This window comes from Muscardinus avellanarius (genome assembly GCF_963383645.1).
Source record: "Muscardinus avellanarius genome assembly, chromosome: 17".
In the NCBI taxonomy this organism is placed as follows: Eukaryota; Metazoa; Chordata; class Mammalia; order Rodentia; family Gliridae; genus Muscardinus; species Muscardinus avellanarius.
In genome coordinates this window covers 2,330,572-2,351,743 of record NC_137803.1, presented here as the reverse complement: position 1 = coordinate 2,351,743, position 21,172 = coordinate 2,330,572, and the positions used below count along the sequence as shown (strand labels likewise).

Below are 21,172 nucleotides of genomic sequence, written 5' to 3'. Positions count from 1 at the left end.
ATTTCCCTGGAGGGACTTAGCACGCATGCTGGGAAGGGTGAGGCAAAGCAGGAGACGCAAGTGGCTTCTGAGGGTGATGCGCTCGAACCTCTGAGTAACTAGGTCCTGGCATCACCCCATCCGCCATGCCCCACTTCCACAGCACCTGGACACCACCTCCTTCCTCTCTCTCGGTTACTGTTTTAAATACCCTCTAAGACACGGAGAGGCAGTAGTATCAATACTTCATCCACCTGGCCACCACCTCCACCCTGACACCATTGCGACAGTCCTTCTGAGCATTCATTCAGAGACTCCTCCGAAGGCGCACAGCTTCTCTGCTCCGTCCAACACACACAAGTATCTTTGAGTATTTTTTCCAGTGTCTCAAACTCGTCTTGAATGATTCTGATGCCTTGAGCTCCCACGGTGCCTGCCAGTACCGCTGCTTGTTATAAGAAAACACGGGCTATGGTCGATAAGCACATATACGCGTGTGCGAGATCTACACGGAATTCTAAGCTTAGCATCTTCGCCGTTCCTAAGTCTAAGGAGGAGAGCAGAGGTACCCACGCAGTCTCCGCTCCGGCACAGTGGCTTCAGCATTTGAGGTGTCTTGTCGGGAGACTTCGGCTCTTCCTCCTCGAGGCGATCATGGTCACTGCTGGGAGGCTGCCAGTGCGTCCGTGGGAACACTGCCCACGGCCGTCATGGGGTGCACAGGGCGCTGCAGGCATCTCTAGGTTCCCTTCCTGAGGGGCACTGTTTGCACGGTCCCTGTATTAGCATGGTCTCCCCCCTGCGGAAGAGAAAGAAGACAAGAGAAATGCTCAGCTCTGCCTTCTAGCTTGTTAGGTTACTTGTAGAATGGCCCTGGGAGAGTTCAGAAATTGGTGTTTGGAGTTGGTATAATTGAGCCATGAGGGTTGGAATCCCAGCAGTGGGTAATCCATTCTAATGGACTGACCTGGGTTGTACCCAGTAGTCAGTCCTGCAGGGTGTGGCTGGAGGTGAGCCCTGGGGCGCAGGCAGTCTGGGGGATTATGTGTGGCTCCTCCTCCCTCTGCTCGCTCTCTCTTGCTTCCGGCCTCCATGATGTGAGGAGCACAGCCCACGTGCTATATCCCTCTTGACACCTCCCGCCACCATGCCCTGAGATCTGCGTTCCCCGGCCTCATAGGGACTGGACCCGAAACCTTAAGAAAATAAAACCCCTTCCTCTAAGTTACATGGCCAGGTCTTTAGCTTTTGGCTGCAGGAATGCTGACTGGGACATGGCTCCTCAGTACGACTTTTCTGCCAAGACCCAGCAACAGAAACAGACGTTCAAGAGCAACACAGAGCCAGGTGCATTGGCGCATGCCTAGGCTACCAGTAACTGAGAGGCTGAGACAGAAGGACCACAGGTTCAAAGCCAGCCTCAGCAACTTACTGAGACCATCAGCAACTTATAAAGATCCTGTTTCCAAATAAAAAATAAATAAATAAAATCAGTCTGGGGTAGTAGCTTGGAGGTATAATACCCCTGACCCCCCCACACACACACACACAAACAGGAGCAAAACAGCCAAGTACACAGAGATCCTCTGACTTCAGCAGTAGCTCTTTTTTTTTTAATTTTATTTGGAAACAGGGTCTCACTAAGTTGCTGAGAGCCTCACTAAGTAGCTAAAGCTGGCTTTGAACCTGTGCGATCCTCCTGTCTCCGCCTCCCAAGCGCGGGGATTACAAGCGTGCCCGGCAGCAGTAGCTCATTTTCTATGAACATGAAATATTTTACATTTCCCTTCTACCTTCCAGAGAGGCAACTGTAGGAAACCAACGTCCAATGCCTTAGAAAGAATCGTAAGACTTCTCTGTTTCACGTGTATGTACAGCAAATAACACTGTCTGAATTGGCTCTGGAGAAAAGATTACAGATGGCAAGAAGAGAGGGAAAGACTGGAAACATACACTTCTGCAGCACAGCGCAACCTCCAGGTGAAAGGCAGTGCGGAGCACAGCTGAACAGGGGCACATGAGTGAGAAGAAAAGCACAGTCCTCGTGCAGCCTGTCGGAACGTGAGGGCTCTTTTGCCAATTTCCATAAATAATTGCCAAGCTGGAAAAACAACAGTGGCATTCTAAAGTGAGGGTCCGCTGGGGAGAAGCAGGAGTGAGCAGGAGCCTGCAGCTCGGGCTCCCAAGCGCCATCTGAGGCATCAGAAGCGTCACCCCTGTGAGCAAGGTGTTTGCCATCTGAGGGCAAAAGCCAACGTGGTGAGATTAACCTTAAACTTTCAGCTAAAGTATTTTATTATTATCGATGCTGGTGATTGAACCTAGGGGCATTCTATACCTCTGAGTCCTTTTTATTTTTTAACTTGGAAACAGGGTCCCATTGAGTTGCTGAGTCTCGCTAAGTTTCCGAAGCTGGCATTGGCCTGTGATCCTCCCATCTCCGCCTCTCAGGTGCAGGCCTGGCTTCAGCTAACAGCTTGAAGAAGTGAAACCAACCTCTTGAAATGTGAACTGTCCCACAGTAAGGAACGGGCCTAACTGACGTGAATTAACTGCCCCCCTTTAGTTACCAGTGTCAGAAAACTCCTATTTAAAGCTAGTCCCGCATTCATGACTCCTACCAACTGACATAGAAAGGGGTCAGGAAGATACTCAGTGAAGCCTGATGCGGGCTTGGGGCGAGTGCAGGATAGAGACACGTCGGAATGCAGCAATGCTGAAAGTTAGGAAACGAAACGGAACAAGGGAAGTAATCAAATATGTCCTGAAGTAGCTGGTGAATTGTTTGCAGTTAGCGTAGAAAGATGTTCTACTCTTGTGCCCAGGGATGACACACTGGGTAACAGATGCCATTGTCAATAGGACCCTGTTCTAGACACATTCATGAAAGAAAGTAGCCTCTGCTCTAATGCAGGAGAAAATGGCTGACTCATAAAGACACAGACCTGTGAGCATCTACACACCACAGGCTGCAGCCCGCAGAAACATCCGCCCACCACCGCCTTGGTCCAGAAAACCTGGACTTGCCCTGGGCAGAGTGCTGGCTGGGCCCACACCGGTGACCTAAGATGGCCTCCTCATCAACAGGCTGGATATTTAAGCTGCAGGGCTCAGAAAGGTTTGAAAACCACTTAAGGACTTTGAAGCCTGGACAAACCACACAACAAGGTTGCTAAAATGTGTCTAAATCCTGATGTGCAGGCTGGCTCCTGCTTCCCTTTTATAACTGAAGGGGTATGTTCCATGCCTCATTTTTTAAGAGCCATTTTAAATTATTGATTCACTGGGGCCACTATGTTATTATTCAATAAAGCAGCCCTACCGGGCTTTTTTAAATGAACAAAACATGCCAGGAAAGAGCCCCAGAAATGCTGGCATTAAGTGGACCCATTGTGATATTCTGACCACACACAGGCTGCTTTCTCCTCCTACAAGAAAAACAGTGGCCAGCAAACAGGAGGTGAGCTTTGAGAGAATTTGGCTTTTCTTCTTCACTGCTGTGCGTGGAGGGATTTTTCAGTAACACTGAAAGAAATACTGTCTGTCTTTAAGGCAGCTCCCTGCTCCAGGGATGGGTGTTGACTTCTGCAACTCAACGAGGTCTGGTTTTTTCCCTTTTTCTTTATAAGGCAAGTGGACATGAGTACAGTGATGGGTGTGGATGGATGACTTATACACAAAGAGACCTGAATGCCTCAGGCCACACCAAGAAAACCTTGGCCTTGCAGCGATGGGCAGCCCACAAATGAGGCTTGGGGAAGACACATGGCAGGATGCTGGACACTTCGACCTGCATACCACATCCAATGCCCCTAAGCTCCCCCAACAGGTGGCCAGGCTCACCCAATAGCTCATACTTAAATACTATATTATACTTAGAGAAAATGGTAATATTTTCATTCTGCCTCAAGCCAGAACCTTGACTCAATTCAATCCCTTCCATTTCTCATCCCACATCCAGCCCCACACCTCCCTCCTCCCAAACAACTCTCCAATCCCCCGTTCTCTGTTCTCCAGCCCTGCCTCAGCTGGGATCACCCTGTGTCTCCCCGGGATCATACCCAAAGGCCCCAAGACCTGCTCAGCCACGTGCCTGGAGTCTCCACAAATCCTGTCTCAAGGTGGGATCTGCAGAGGCCACCTCTCTGAAAGGCCCCACTTGCCTTGAGGATGAGGTTTTCATGCCTCACCATGGAGACCCATGCCCATACTGTCACCCCAGACCTTTGTGACCCTTCAGCCCACCGTTCCAGTGCCCTTCTTCAGCCATGCCGAAACTCGGTGTTCATTAATATATTTTAGAACTGTGCCTTTTTTATACTTTCATTGGTACGTGCCACCTCCAACAAAACACACTTGTCTACTTCTAGGTGATTCCATGTGCTGGACTTTCTTCCAAGCATATCCACCCCTCCACCCCAATGGTCTTCCTGATGCCTGATTTGGGACTTCGGGTCCTAGTTATGTCAAGAGGCTGTACCTGTTTCCTTGTCTGAGCCACCAGTTCTGGAGCATACCAGCCACAGAAGCAGGGGACATGTTCCTCCTGTCCCCACCCAGTGTCCTGCAAGGACCTGGCACGTAGTGGGTACTAGGGAGCATGAGTAATGAGAGAATAAATGGTGGCCGTAAACCTGGATCTCCAAACATCGTCTCAGATAGTTTAGCATCTATTATGTCTATGTATCAAAGCCCAGCAACTTCTCAGCGTCACATCAAATGACTTCTGCATGAACACGCAGCGTTGCTTGATCCAGAGAAAGCCAGTGATCTGCAGCCTCTAATACCCACAGGGAAGAATCTGATTTAAATATTAATTAGCTAATGGTAGCAAAGCACTCTAAACACAAAAAAGAACATCGCTGATAAGCATAATGAAGACATTCGAGACCTAAATAACTACAAAATAAGTCCTTGAAATTTATAAGGTATCCTAATTTAACACTGAAACTGTGATTTTATAAATAAACTACAGGGTAAAAAAAAAAAGAGCCCTGACAGTAAAGCTCTACCTATTACTGATGTGTTTTCCAATTATTCTCGCTGACAAATCTCCCTGGGGGTTCTTAAAGGTATAGCACCACCACGTGAACTGCATCATGGTATGAGATTATAATGCACCAATAACAACGTAAAACAGGCACAGTTCTAAAACAGATGGGCGCACATGGAGTTTCCTTAAAGACCCAGACTGTTCAGGTATAAATCAAGAAAGCTATTTTCAAGGTAAGGAAGACAAAGGGAACAGGACAAGCCATGACCTCAAATACAGAGCTAAGCCACAGAGCTGCTACCATGAGGCGTGCTCACCGAGCCTCGACAAGGCCGCTGCCCGGGCTCAAATGGGAAGAACACTGATCCTCCGGGGTCTCGCACCCAGAGCCCCCGCTGCAGATGCGGGGCCCGGATCCACACCACCAAGCTGATAGCTCTAAACTACTGGGAACTGGACGCGAGGCAGTGATGAGCCAGCTTACAGAGACAACAGTATGAACACACCCTTTGTCCCTCGAATTCAGGATGAAAAAAAATTATTCATTCCCAGCATTCCCAGCCGGGCGTGGTGGCACACGCTTGTGATACCTGCGCTTGGGAGGCGGAGACAGGAGGATTGCGCAGGTTCGAAGCCAGCCACGCTGGCTTAGGAGACCCTGTTTCCAAATTTAAAAAAATATAAAGTCGGGTGTGGTGGCACACGCCTGGAATCCCCACTCTTGGGAGGCTGAGACAGAAGGATCGCACAGGTTCAAAGCCAGTCTCAGTTACTTAGTGAGGCTCTCAGCAACTTAGTGAGACCCTATTTCCAAATAAAATATAAAAATAGGTCTGGGGGTATAGCCCAGAGGTAGAAAGCCTCTGGGTTCCACCTCCAGTACCCCCCCCCCAAAAATTAAAAAAATTAAAAAATATAAAAATAGGTCTGGGAGTGTAGCCCAGAGGTAGAAGGGTTTCCAGGAACCCCAGTACCACCAAAATAAAATAAATATAAAATAAAAATTAAAAAATAATTCCCAGCATTCCCAACCATAAATAAAAGTAATCAAGACTACAATGTGAGTGGTTCGATCTCGTGATCTCCTGCTTCTCCCCGGGAGGGGAGCATTTGAGCAGCTTAGGCAGATTTAACACGTCACTGAGATTTCGCCTGAGGAATCTCCTGCATCAGCCACGATGCGCCTGGTGCTTTCTGGCCCTGTCTGTCACACATACTTATCACAAGTCAGGTCGGGGGCCGAGTTGGCCCAGCCTGTGCAAGGCCCTGGGTTCCACCCCAGCCACAATAAATAAATAAGTTAATGAATGAATGAATGAATGGCAGATAGGCCAGTCGCCAGTGAATTTAACAGGATGCCGTGTGAGCAGGAGACCTTTGGGCTTCTTCCAGGTATGACTCCGATATGTAGTTCTCCAAGTAGGACAGGAGGACCAAAGTGGGTCCCAGAGGCTCTTCTGGGGCAAATGGGTTTCATTAATGATAAGGACAGTGCTACCTAATTCATGTTGAGGTCACCTGCACTTGAAATTCATTATTCAGCGGGAACTTGTATTTATTTCATAAATTGTTATAACATCACAAAATATAGCACCTTTTGTTTCAGAAATGGGTCTTTTTTTAAGAGAAGCCACGTACTAAGAATCTCATCATAAATGGCAAGTATCTTGTCAATGCTTCATGAAACTTTTAACAGACAGAACAAAACAACCCCCAGTCCTGAGCTGCAGTGGCAGCAGACACAGGGTTTGTTGGGGGCAGGGCAAGCTAACTTGATTCTACCACCCAGATAGGGCTCAGGACTTGGGGACACTTTGCTGCGGAAGGAAAAGTCTGAGATCACCTAACCTTCTGGGACAATAGGCTAGATTGTCCTGCCGAGAAGGTATGTGCTCTCGAGAAGACGAGACAGGAGGGACGGGGGCAGAAGAGGGCCGAAGCCACGTGCAGGAGGGCATGGCACCTGTGAGGGCGCTGTGGACCCAGCAGGACAAGGGCTCTGCAGATTTTGTGCACAGGAAATAGCTCAGTGTGAAAGCTTGCACAGGTGATGATACACAACAGCCACACCGCACGTTCTGGGTTTCTCAGGCGCCACTCCTTGCCGGCACACTGGCCACGGGAAGACTGAAAAGACACAGCCCCGGAGCACCACACGGAACCTGAGGCCTTGATCGTAGCAGAACACAAAACTGACCTTAAAGAAGGCTAAATAGAGCTTACTGTCAAGCAAATTTAGACCCAAAACATCTTGAGGGAGAAAGGCATGAGTTCTAGTGCCTTCAGGCAGAAGCAGTCTCTTCCAATCCCGTTACCCCCGACACCACCAGCAGGCACAGGGTGTCCCAGCGTCTGCAGCCAAGATGGCTCGGATGTGCACACGCGCACAGGTCCCAAGTCCAGACAATGCCAAGTGACCAGGCATTTGGTAAAACCAGACTCGGTGCTTTAGTGGTGAACATCCCGCGCCAGTCCTACCAGCCACCACACGAAACCCGAGCACCCAATTACTTGTGGACTTACTTGTTTGGGGGTATCCGTGGAGGCCGTGTGAACTTCGGAGCCTCGGGGCCCGTCACATTCAAACACCACTGCGGGAACAAGGGGTCTGTTAGAGGACCGCGAGCTGCCAGAGTGTGCACATTAGAGAGTCCATTACAGATTAAACACTTCCACAAAAAGACACCAGCGCCTGTGGCCGGAAAGTACCAATTTACCGTAACACTTACAGTAAGAGACCATGGTAATGGCTGCCTGGGGCCACTGCCCTTTTTAATTCAGAGCCTCTGCTGGCGAAGGCAGTCACTGACAACGTTAATTATCAGGGTGTACGTGAGGGACCCTCTTCCTGCGTCACTTGCCACTGGGCCCATGTCACTTCACATCAGGCTGGCTGCCGTGTGTACCCTTCACACTTCTGATGAAGAGCGCGTGGCCCCCAGGCTCTCCAATGCTCCTGCCCTGTCTTGACACATGGTCTGCACCGGTCAGGTCTTCACTGGGGCCTGGGACCAGCCAGAGTGCAGCCAAACCCACGAGGGCGCAGGCTGAGCCGTGCACTGGGCCACAAGGGCCCTCTGATTTCCATCTGTGCCAGTGGCACTATAATTCATTAGCATATTCATTTCTCGATTCTAATTAAAGTGGGGCCACTGCAACAGGCTTATCTCAAATTAAACCACACAGTACTCGGATGCCAAAAAAAATTCAGGTGCAGAACAGAGAAGCGTGGTTCTCTCCCAGAGGTGGCTGGGGTCGCCCTGGCTGACGGCAGAACTCTACATGTGTCCACCAACAGACAGCCCGAGGGCTGGCGGGGCCCCCGTTGAACTGGCCACGGTACCTGTGTGTGCCCGCATGTGGGCCCTGAGGAGGCTAGGCTGGTGGAAGCTCTTCCCACACTCGACGCACACGAAGTCTCCTGGGCGAGCCTGTGTCCGGAGTGTCCCTGTGGCGGCGTGGCATGGAGGCAGGAGGAGAGGAGAAAAGGGAGGGAGAGGCAAACAGAGTTAGTCTGTCTGGTGTGTCAGCGTGGAAGGCCACCTCCAGGCCCTGGTGACAACTGTCAGCCTTCATCTTGGCTTAGCTGACAGGCCAGGCATGCTCAGTACTGGAGGGTGCATAAATTACGGGGAATTAAAACCCGCTTCTGCAGCAGGGTGGGGATGGGGAGGTGCCACTGGCTGTGTGGTTGCCGTGGGCAGGTGTGGGGCTCAGAGCAGCTGGACACGCGGCTCAGTCCTCACCCAGCTCCATCAAGTAGTAGATCAGTGACACTGTGTGACGGAGACGAGGTGCACGGGTAACAGGAAGTGAGCGGGACCAGAGCCCACCATGCCCCGGGCTGCCATCCCAGGAGACAGGTGCGGCGGGAGCCAGGCAGCAGCAGCCATCCCTCCTCTGACCCTCTGACCCGTCTGCCTCCAGCAGAGAGGGGCAGCAGGGACCGTCAGGCCAGGGACAGGCGGCAGGCCTGGCAACCGCAGGCCAGACCCCACTTTTCAAAACTGGGTTGTCACTCTGCTGCGGCAGACCAAGCCCTGAGCTACGAGCTTCCTTCTGGTCCAAGAGGACTCACACTGATGAAGAGAGGGACCCAAGGGTGTTTGCTATCTGTCCGTACACCTTTACTACCTCCTGCTCTTCTCACTGACAAAAAGAACACAGCCTCCTCTTCCTGTAACTTCCTGTAACGGTAGCACCACGGGAAGCTCCCTGGGCCTGCCTGCCTCTGTCAAGACAATGGCAATGAGACGCGCTCAGGGAAACCAACAGAAACGTTAACTAGAGAAAAGTTACGCCCACGGCAACAATTTGATTCTAAAATGAGGACGTTTCATTTAGCTGAGCATTAAAGTCTAAAGTCTGACATCTGAATACATGAGGTGCAGGCTGAGGACAGCGAGAAAGACTCCGTGGGCAACATGAGAAGGAAGTTCCCTCCATCCTGCTCTTCCAGAGAGACCCTGCAGATCTGAGCAGCAGAAGACCTTGTGACATGACCGATCTCGTGTAGAGGGACAGTGCAGAAGAGGTGGCAGATCTGCTTGTCTCTTATGTGACTGACCATGAAGCAGAGTCTTAGAGACCTGTGAGAACTTGCTCACCAAGCACCTGGGTTCTTGTTCAGGAAACACAAAAAAGGAAAAATGTAAGTACCACGTCTCCCGTAAGTGGGCAGACACTGGCCACGTGGACAGGTGCTCCGCTCGGGGCAGCGTGTGATGGCAACTCCAGGAGAATGACTTTGGATGCCCCGAAAGCCCTGGGACACTGCTGCTTCCTGTGTCCTCTGCCTCCAGCTTTTGGTGCAGGCAATCATTTTTTGCATTATGACCCCAAAAGCACCAGCGACAACAGCAAAAGGGACTGCACAAACTAGAAAGCTTAGAAAATAAGCCAAGGTTAACAAGGGCGTAAAAGACAGCCTGTGGAACAGGAGGAAATGCGCAAACCACACAGCTGGTAAGTATCCAAAAGACACGGGACAGAGCCTTTGGTTTTAGGTGCTGGGATTCAGTCCTAGGGTCTTGAACGTGCTAGACAAGTGCTCTATCGAGCGACAGCCCCACCCGAGAACTAAAACTCAACCCAGCAGCGGGAGCGGAGGAAAGGCTTGTGAACTCGCCCTGGCCGCGAGCCCAACGGGCAGGGCGCGCTGGCTCTGCACGCTTAAAGTGGAACCCCCTGCCGCCGGCAGCGCCCGCCAGTCTCTCAGGAGTCGCTTCCCGTCCTCCTAGTCGAATCTGAGATTCTAGTCTACAAACAGCTCTGGCTCCCCGCTGAGCTTCACCAGCTGAGCACCTCGGGAAAGGATCCCTGGCCAGGCTCTCCCCTGTGTGATCTGGGGCCACTGAGTGTGGAAACCCAGCTGTGCCTGTACACCACCCAACTGATGCCGATGATGAGGACGAAGACGTTGATGATGCTGATGATGGGGGGACATGATGATGGAGGAGGAGGAGGAGAAGTAAAAAGTGATGAGACGATGATGGTGAACCACATTTGTGTTTGACAACATCCCAAACTAAGCCATGCGCCATGCCTATTCTCTTCCTACTACTTTAACTGGGTATTCCCAACAGAAAATTCACGGCATTTCTACTGCTCACCCACTCTTATTTCCTTTGTGTATGTGCATGCATATGCGTGTGTGTGTGTGTGCGCGCACACATACACACACACACACACACACACACACACACACACACACACACACACTGGTTTCCTATGCCTCTTAAAATATCACTTTCTCTTCCTTTATATTGTCCTTTATGGTCAGTAAGATCATGCTCAGGATACTCCAAAATTCTGAGCTCATCAAGAAAGGTTATAAACTTCATTTGAATTGAAGACTACCTGGTGAGCAAACAGTTGGAATGTGCTGACCTAGAAACAGGTGTGGATGGAAAGTGGCCTTAGAAGTGAAAGAAAAGGGCCTGGGCACCCCAGCGGGGCACAGGCGCCTCACAGAGCTTCACTTTATTATGCTGGAACATGCCATCTAGAGGAGAAAGACGTGAGAAAGTGTCTCCACACACAGTACGGAGTTGCTCAGGATGTGAACCTCACCATCACCAAAGGATGCAATGCCCACTTGGCATAATGATGTTTTTAAGATTCAGCAAGAAGGACCTCAGCCAGGTGTGGTAGCGCACATTTGTAATCCTAGTACGTGGGAAGCTGAGATATGAGGATCGCAGGTTCGAGGCCAACCTCGGCAATTTAAGAGTCTCGGCAACCTGGCAATACATTATTTTAAAACAAAAAGAAAAATAGAGCTGGGGGTCTAGTTCGGAGGTAGAATGCCTCTGAGCTCAATCCCTAGTATCACAAGAAACAAAAAGGATGTCATATGTCATTTTATCTAGTTATTCTAGTATCTTCAAATTCTCTAATATCTATATTACTAGAAACAGACCACAAATCCAGAGACACAGATAATTTATTATTTTGTGACTAGTGTATTAGTAAGCCACTTATGTTGCATTCCTGTGTGTACAGGCGTGGGGTCACACTGTGGACAGATCACAGAAAATGCAGTGCTTTTTATTCTCTCCAGCCCCTAGGAGACACTGATGGTCACTGTCCTCCATGTCCACTGGGCTCTCCAGACAACACATTCCAACAGAAGTGTCACCTGGGCCGACCCTTGTGCAGTCTGAGAAATGGCCTTCTTATTACTTCAGAGTCAAAGGCAGTGTCCTTGGGAATCACGTCTTTCTCTACTCACAGAGATCTGCCCGCTGGCAGGACCACCATGGCCCCCAGGGCCAGGCCACGCATACAGCAGGTGCCTCTGTCCTTAGTAATGACTGGCCTGTGCACTCTGGCCTCCCTAACTGCCAGATGCTGCGACGGTCACGTGTTTAATCAGTGCCCTGTGAAGAGAAGCTCTGGCCTCTAGATCTGCAGGTGCCACCAGCCAGGAGATACACAGCCACTGTATCAGAGCGGTGGGGAGACCCACAAGGAACTGACACACTCGGTGAATGTTCAGTCAGCATTCTTGAAGCTATAATCCAAACGTCTGACCATGCAACTTCAGGAAAAGATGATGTATTTTCTTAGGGTTTTAGGTTGAGTTCTTGTGAGGCCGGGGACCGTGGATCTCAGGGCATGGTGGCGGGAGACGAAGAGAGGAAGAGCACGTGGCTGTGCTCCTCACATCATGGAGGCCGGAAGCAAGAGAGAGCCAGCAGAGGGAGGAGGGACCACATATAATCTCCAACGCCGCACCCCAGGGATCGGCCCCTCCAGCCACAGCCCCTGGCCCAGGCCACACCCCAGATCAACCCATTACAGTGGATTTATCCACTACTCGGATTACAACCCTCAACTACATCAGCTCCAAACATAAGTGAGGTCTTTAGGGGACAGTAACACATTGCAAAGAGCACTGCGCCATGGGGGCAGAAAACCAACCATCAGCGGCACCAATTTCCATGCCTTCCATCACAGATCCTAGTTCAAATGTGAGGCTGCACAAATTTCTGGGGCCACGGTGACAGACATGGAGGCCCCCGAGCAGGGTCTGTCTTCTGTCCTGTTCACCTCCATCCTCAGACCCACCAAGCCTCTGGCTTTCCTCTGCCTATAGCGCTTTCCAAGCATTCAAGTAAGGGAAGACCAGAGGCCCGGCCCTAGGGAAACACCACTGGAGACAAGACAGCCACTTCAGGAAGCAAAGCCAGCCGAGCATGCCGAGGACTGTCACGGGGCTCCAGCAGCAAGGGAAGGCACCAGTGCTCATGCCGCCCGGGGTGGGGACCTTCCCACCACATCATTCAACCTGAGACTGGTTGGCACTTAGCAGGGATCTACACAGCACACCTTGAGTTCTCTCAACCTGGGAGCCGAGATCCTAAAAATGTACTTACGAGCAAGCATATTTTAAGACCAAAAAGTCTAAAAGACCCAAATCAGAGCAAACTTAAAGAACCAGTTTGCTGATGGCTTCTGTGTCTCAATGTGCACACATTAGAAAATAAACAGTCTGCCGGGTGTGGTGGCACACGCTTGTAATCCCCGTGGCTTGGGAGGCTGAGACAGGAGGACTGCGAAGGTTTGAAGCCAGCCTAAACTACTTAGTGAGGCTCTCAGCAACTTAGCAAGACCCTGTTTCCAAATAAAGTATAAAGTAGGTCTGGAAGTATAGCCCAAAGGTAGAAAAGCCCCTGGGTTCCACCGCCAGTACCACCAAAATAAATGAATAAATAAATAAATAAATGAATAACAGTCCAAAAAGAAGACATTAGCTTTGTAGACTACGGAGTATTTTTCATATTGGAAAGATAATATCTAACCACTTTCGTAAAAAAAAAATTAGAATTTTTTTAAGAAAAAGGAAAATATTTCAGGCTATTTTGTACTTCAAATTCTGCCACTTGAAACCTTAATATAAAAGTCACTTTTACTTTCTTAGAAAAAGCAGCAGGTACTACCGAACGCGGAGGCCTTATAACCCACAATCTGTCAATCATATACATCAACTTACGTGACCAGCCTGGCCTAGTTCGATGGAATTGTTAAAACAAGGTGCTGATTTCCAGCCCAGCTGTAGCAGCACAGGACAAGAGGGTGAGGATCTGCTAAACCACGCCCGCGGCACAGCGAGCTCTATGACCTCCCGCCTCTGGAATCTCACTGTAGTTGTAAGAAAACACTTGGACTGAGGGTGGCTTCCCACAAAGGCCAGCCAATGGCGCTGCCTGGCAGCAACAACCTGCAGGGGCACCGAGACACACTTAGGAGACACCCAAGCCACAGCAGGAAGGGGACCTGGAGCGGCCACTTCCGAGTCCCCCAGTCATGTCTCCCTGGAGGCTATGGCCGCAGCGTGGTGCACGCCCCTCAGAGGGGCCAGAGCTGACGCTGGGCCCAGCTCTTCTCCTAGAAGCACTCCTAGACCAGCCCAGAACAGCTGGGCTCATGGACTCTGCAACCGCAGGTCTCACACACTGCTGTCTTCAGGTGGACACAGGACAGCTCCAAGGACCTCACTGCAGATGCACAGAAGTGGAGACCCCCGAGATTTCTCCCTGGAGGGCAGTAAGGGCCACAGCGTCACCATGCCAAGATGGCGTGCCTGTGGACATGGGCCGGTGGGCGCCCAGGTGTCGACGTGATGATAGGGTGCCCTCTACAAGACAAGATCCCCAAGCCCTGGACCACATCCTTGGACAGTGTCTGAAGCACTGGATGTCAGACATTTCAGATGGTAACCCACAGCAAGAAACTGTGGGTCTATAGTGGGTATTCTCTGCAGACAGGGTTGGTTAGCACCATCTAACAGAGACAGGGCCCACAAGGGGGTTACTTGTCTTATTTTTAAGAGGGTCTAGATTTCAGTGTAATGCGTAATGGATGGTGAGAGCTACCTTCATTTATATTTAAGAACAAAAGCATCATGTCCCAGATATGTGTCCAAAGGGGCATGAAAAACCACTAGCAATTTCTTGTTAAATACTGTGGAGCATCCCTGATCCCGAAGCCTAAAATCCAAAGGATTCCCAAAACCTAAGTTCTGTAGTGCTCACAGGACACTCCTGGTAGCACAGGCCACGCTTGGCCCTGGTGGTTCACTGTATACAAACTTTGTTTCACATATAACTTACCAAAACTACTGTATAAAATTACCTTCACGCTCTATGAATAAGGCATATATGAAACAAAAATAAATTTTGTGTTGGGTCTCATTCCTAAAATATCTCATTATGTATATGAAAATATCCCCCAATCTCCCCCAAAATCCAAAGTACAAAGCAGTTCTGGCCCCAGAGACTCTGGCAGCACTTCTATGAGCACCACACTGAGGTCGAGAAGGAAGGCAAACGGGGGAAATGGTTTCAGGAGTTTAGCACAGCTGGGCCCTCCAGACCTCGCATGGCCCACACACATCCTCCCAAGGCTCCGCTCACTAATACCAGAGTACCCTTTAGCTGTTTTTAAAATTAAAAACTTAAGCGATCACTTCAAGTAGACATTCTTCTCTTTTGAAAAACAAGGACAAGGAACATCTACCAACACTTTGAGGAAAAAAAAAAAAAAAAAAAACATGAAGCAGGGTCAAGACTGCCTGGTCCTGTCAAATCCCAGTGGAGGGGAAACATAGCTGGGCTTCCAAACTAACACAGGGGAGACACTGTGCTGGGACTGCTGGCCGCTGACCGGGCTCACGGTTCCTACAAGACCGCATTCCCAGGCCGGCAGCCCTGCCCACATCCTCAGAGGTCCAGGCGGCCCCGGGCCAGGGAAGCCAGCAGCTCTGCCTGGATGAGGCCACCTGTGCCTGCCCAGAGACTCGTGGCAGGCCAGCAGGCGGCGCACCTGTGACCTTCCCGGGGAACCCTGGACTGCCAGGAGGACGGAGCCCACGCATCTTACCTCTGTGCTCTGGCCCGGGGCTGCCAACTCCCCAGCCCTGGTAGAGTGTAGCCAAGTCCTTTGGAATGTACGTCTTAAAGATGTTGAGGATGTCCACACGCTTCTCGTGGCCCTCGGCCGCTGGCTCTTGTTTGATGGAGTGCAGGATGGGGGGCCCCCCAGCTGCTCCGGGCTGGGCCTGGGAGGCTGCTTCCCCTCGGGGCCCCGCAGGACAGGAGGCCAGCGTCCTCAGCTCCTGAGCCGCCTTGGAGGGGGGCTCCCGGGGAGGTAGAGGAGGGCCCCCTTCGCCTTTGGCGGGGGGCTGGCCCTGAGGCTGAGGGCTGAATTTGGCTTTCAGGGCATCCGGGGTACTGTGCTTATTGGTGGAGGCAAAGCTGGCCCCCACCGAGGGGCCCCCATACTTCTCCACCGGCTTGCTGTTGGCTGAGGGCTGGGCGCCCACCCGGGTGATGACCGAGGGCGTGGGGGTGGCACTTCTGCTGAGACCCCCGCTGCCTGGGGTGGGCGCTGGCTTGTAGCTGGCCTCAGGCCTGGGCTTGGCCGGGGCCCCCTGAGCAGCAGCACTGGGTGGCTCCTGGCTGTGGCCAGGTTTGGTCTGCCGATACCCATCAGGGCCCGATGCCCACAGTGCGCAGGGACTCCCAGAATGACTCTCCTTGTTCTTAGGCATGCTAGCGGCTTTCGAGGTGGTTCCTAGGGGAGAAGAGCTGCCTTTGGGTCCTGGCGTGCCCCCGGGCACCTGAGTGCGAGTGAGGCGGGCAAGGAGCAGGGGCTGGCACTCTTTGCCCCCAAGAGCAGGCGGGGGGCCCGTCCGCCCACTCCGGGCCAGGAACACTAGGCTGCTCCTTCCGCTCTTGTGGCTGCTGGGCTGGGTCCACTGGGGAGCCATGGAGTCACAGCTGACCCTGTGCCAGATGCGTTTGTGCATCCACAGGACCTCGGGGTAGTAGGTCTTGTGGCTGCAGTAAGGACATGAGTGAGTGACCAGAGCGGCCTGCAGGGACGATACCACTTCCCTGTGGCTGGGGTCATCGCGGGTGGACCTCACGCTTAAGTCCAGCGGGACCAGCTCGGGGGTGGGCGCCGTTCTTCCTCCCCTGGGATGCTCCTTGTGCAGATCGGACGGCCTTTCCTTGGGGTGGCCGGCGTGGCTCTCCGACATGGGCTGCACATCGGTCCCCTCTGAGCTTGGAGGGGCCTCCTCATCGTCGCCCTCCTGCTTGAGCGGGAACGCTGGCGTCTGCAAGTCCACAGGCGGTCTGTGCAGCTCGGGGCATTTCGACGTCTCTCTGCTGTGTTCAAGTATGGGCACGGACGTGGCGATCCCAGCCTTGCCCTCGCTGGCGTCTCCTGCTGGCGGGGTAGTTCCCAGTGTGTGACTCTGGTCCCCGTTGGAGAGCACAGGAGGCGCTCCCTCTTCAGAAGAGCAGCAGAGCCGCGGCTGTGCCCCTGGAGGACGCAAATGTAAGAGGGGAAGTTACCATTTCTTATCAGACACAGCAAGGCGCAGGCAACGAGCACTTAGAGAACATGAGGGCCGAGATGAGCTGGGGAGGCCGGTGGGGGCCGCCCGGCTCTCCTGGGTTTGCCCTCCAGGGCTCTATCTATGCCAAAACTGCAAGGATCTGCTGCTCTGCGTGGGGCGTCCTTCCTCAACCAGCCAAAATGACTCCAAAGAGGGGATGGCACCGCTGCAGGTAACCGCACTCTACCTCACAGGAAGCGGCCAGCAGGTAACCGCACTCTACCTCACAGGAAGCGGCCAGCTCGCATAGCCACAAGGAGCAGGACTTAGCTGATCACGACCACGCAACACTTCACCCACTCTCCTGGAATCTGAGCTCGCCCTGACCAGCTCAAGGCGAGAAGGGCAGAGAGGGCAGCTGCAGGCCTTGGCCACGCAGAGGCAGGGCCAACAACAGCTCACTGTCCGAAGGACGAAGGACGCAGCACTGGCCTCCAGGACTGCCGGCTGCAGGGCGACTCCAGCCCAATCTGGTCGGAAGCACAGCCCTGCAGCCTCGCCTGCGAAGGTTCCAACTGCAAAGCTGGACACCCGCTCCCCTTCAGGGCCTGAGAGTGGCAGCAGCCACCCTTCTTCACCTGCACCGCGACCCGCCGCGGGTCACTAGAGCGGGCTCTGGCGGACGCCGCTTGCTCCGCAGTGCAGCCACGGAAGGGCGCCGCTTGCCCCATGCAGCTCGTTAACCGTGTCCCACATTCCCACCACGGAAGGCCGCCACTCCAAGGCAGCTCCCTGGCACTTGTCTCATTGCCACAACATCGACATGAAGTCTGATACACAGTAGTTTTCAGGGAATTTCACCATCAGGAGGTCAGGAGGAGGTAGGTAACAGTTCCCCTGCCTCCTGGAGCCAGGGCCTTTTTTTTTATAGCATTTAAAACAAAGCAAATGGGAGGGAGGTCCCGAGTTAAGACGAGGGAGTGTCAGACACGAATTAAGAATGGGCAGTGTCGTGGAGAACACTGCAGGGAGACGGAAGGTCATCACAGTCCACCTTTGGGTCCCACCCCATCCAAGGAAGCTTGTCTGCTTCCGGACAGTTCCCACTTAGCACATACTGTGTACGTGGTCAGACGGGCTTAAAACGGTGACCTCATCCTATGTGCTAGGACAGCTCCAACAGGTCACCCAGGGCACCACGCGCACCTCGCATGCAGTGCTGACTCAGGCTCCTGAGACCTGGGCTGGAGGAGGCCGTAGGTGAGTGCAGGCTGGAAGAAACCCTCGCCCGGCCGCGGAAGGTCTGGTGTCCCACACACATGCCTGGCCAAGGAACACGGCACACCACCGCAGAGCCAGGATGCTCCAGGGAGGTTTTAGACCATCTCCAGAGGCAGAGAAGACAGCCCAGCAAAGACACATCCCAGCTGCCCAGAAAATCTGCTCCTCGCCTTGGGTTTAGTTATAACTAGACATCAGGCTTCAGGGGGCATAGAGATACCCTGGAGAGTTTAAAACATTCCTAACTACAGAACCCAGGACTCCTCATCGCCAAGCCCTGGGTGGCCTTCCATCTCATGGCCAGGTCTCGAGGGCAGGCTAAGAGGCCAGGGACCTGCTTTTGTTAGAGTCTGGCACTAGTGGTTTGTAAACAAGGTTTTTAATGTTCAATGGTAAAACATGTATCTACTTGCTCAGGGTGTTCTAGAATGTTCTAGATAAGACCTAGAAATTCTATCTAATTAGTAAAACAATCATTTCCGGAGATTCTCTGTCAGGGTGGGTAAGCTCACGGGAGGCGCTTAGCCGAGGGAGGGAGCTGGGCAGCAAATGCTCATTTTCAACTTGGAGGCAATTAATGAGCCACTCGGAAACAGGCTTCAAGGATTATGCTCACATAAACCATGTGACTGGCGGGAGGGGGTGATGCGTGGGGCTGGGGAGGAGGCTGGACTCTGGAAGGAGGACTGGCCAGCCTTCCCACTGCCCCGCAGGGCTGGAGTCCTCCGACGGGCAGACCCACTTGTCAGCCGTGGGCAGACACGGGCAGGTCAGAAAGTACACGGCGGACCTGGCCGCTCCGCTGACACCAGGGCCCTGGACTCGAGCGTTAACAGGGGAAAGGAGGCATGCCCAGTATGTTACACGCACACCTAAGGAGTCACAGAGAGCAAGGAACATGGGCGGGCGGTTTTCCTTGTGTTAAAAGAATGAGGATTCATGAAGCCAGGGCCAAAGACTGCCCATTCCCGTGTGGAAACACAGGTGGTGAAATGTGACACTGTACACGTGGGGTGCTCCAGAACAACTGTTTAAAACCCCCACACTTTATGTTTCAAAAAAGACCATAAACCATCACGCTGGAACTTTGAGCAGGACACTAGTAATAAATTACAAGTAAATTCTATAACTCTCTAGTCAAAGTTATCCATGGGTGGGAGCTGACAGAGCCTCACAGACACACCCAAGGAGACGCTGGGGAGAGTGTCCACCGGCCACCCGCCCCGGGGATGCTGGCGAGCCCTGCGTGCCTGGGGCAGGGTGCTCGTGACACACCTGGAGAAGAGCTCGGCCCAGGCAGCCTGCCGGGCCCACGCCACACCACCAAAGTGTCCCTCTGCCATCTCTGACTCTGGGCACGCAGCCCCACGGTGCATGCCCGCCTCGGGCAAGCCTGGGAGGGCCTGCGTCCCCCAGGACACAGGCTGCCCAGCAGGCCTGGAAGCTCAGAAAGTTACTAACTTGCCTACCCAAAGTCTCCAAGGGACATCTCCATGAACACACACACGCACACACACACTCACATGCTCATGCACACACGCACACGCCTACCCTCAGAAGGTCTACTTTGTAGAAGAGATGACTCCCCTCTTGCCTTCACTTTTTCTCCACATCTGCAAAGCATTCTTGGTGTCACTTAAAACTCGCCCAGCAGACACACTGCTGCATGCCCCCCAGGAGAGCTGGGGTGCGGCACAGGGCCGGGCTGCCATGGGGCCTGGAGGTGCTCAGGAAGTACCCTGCAGTGGCCAGGCGCATCCCTCCTCAAGGCTGGGTACCCAAGGGGCTTTGCATCTCTCAAGCCCAGGGTGCACCCGCAGGAAGCACCCTGCTGTGGAGCTGCGCTCCATGCCGCCCCATGTGGACAGAGGTACCCCGCCTCCCTGTTTAGCTGCTGTTTTAAGAAACAGCCCTGCCCATGCTCAGATACTCTCCTCGCCGGGCTTCTTTTCCTAAGTGTTTACAGAGGATTTTCCTTCTTCTATACCTTGCTGTTCTGTCCCACAAAGGCAATTATTTATCTCTGTAAGTAATGGACACACACGGGGCAGGGGGATTTCTGACCACTCAGCCGCTCGGGCATCTGAGGGAACACAAGGTATCCCACTCGGGGCTGAGGTCTCCCGGAGTTGTTCTGCACGGTTTGGGGACACATGAGGGTCCCTGCAGGCATCCATGCTGGACAAGAGTGGAGACCAGGACCACTCACGGTCACCTGGCGAGGCCCAAGTGGGCCCTGTGCTCACAGAGGGAGCCAGCAACAAGGCCCATGCCTCCCTCGGTGAGTCTTGGGGTGGACCTCAGGCCAGCAAGGCGGGGGTGGAAGAGAAAGCAGCGAAGAAAAGACGAATGGTCCGCACTGGCAGAACCACGCTGGAGTGAGACCCGGAAGCCGGAGCCTGGTGCCCGGCAGCCCCCCTGGGCAGGCGCCCCGGGGAAGGCAGGGTCAGATAGTGCAGACACTCACTCCATCTGCGCTGGGCAGTCTCCCGTGAGGACCCTCACCTGGTTCTGAATCTTTCAACTTTATCATTTCCTCTCACATGGGAAATTGAGATGCTAGCTCTAATCCCCCACTGTGAGTGCCACCTCTCCCACACGTCACATTTCCTGCACGCAGCCAAACACCTCGAGTGTCTGATCATGCAACCTCGGGACTGGAACTCAGCTGCACGGACTGCCCCGGCCACGGCCACCTGTGTCCTTCCATCTACAGGAAAACTTGCAAGGGCAGTAGGACCTGCGACATCCCAGACTCTCAACTACAGGGACATGTCCCCGTGCTGTGTGCTCGGACCCCACTGCCCTGAGGTCAGAGCCCACCAAAGGCCCACCGCCTGGGGAAGCAGCCTCCATCCCATACAGTTCCACTCTGGGTCTCAGAATGTGCTGGGCAGGAGGTTTGAAAATCAGAAGATTCAAGAATAGAAGGACGAGCCAGGCGTGGTGGCGCACGCTTGTAATCCCAGCGCTTGGGAGGCTGAGACAGGAGGATCGCGCAGGTTCGAAGCCAGCCTCAGCTACTTAGTGAGGCTCTCAGCAACTCAGTGAGACCCTGTTTCCAAATA

The 21,172-nt window shown here is 53.0% G+C and overlaps 1 protein-coding gene across 1 annotated transcript in view; it reads right to left on the bottom strand.

The window, feature by feature from the left end:
• Positions 1–718: 718 nt before the first annotated feature.
• Positions 719–21,172, bottom strand: part of ZNF516 (zinc finger protein 516) — a gene marked incomplete at both ends in the record, with an annotated part of 52,200 nt that continues 31,746 nt past the window's right edge. Inside the window, 4 exons of the mRNA XM_080714428.1 lie at positions 719–778; positions 7,496–7,563; positions 8,316–8,420; positions 15,359–16,807. Coding sequence (XP_080570554.1) covers positions 719–778; positions 7,496–7,563; positions 8,316–8,420; positions 15,359–16,807 — 1,682 coding nt within the window. The remainder of the gene's footprint in view (positions 779–7,495; positions 7,564–8,315; positions 8,421–15,358; positions 16,808–21,172) is intronic.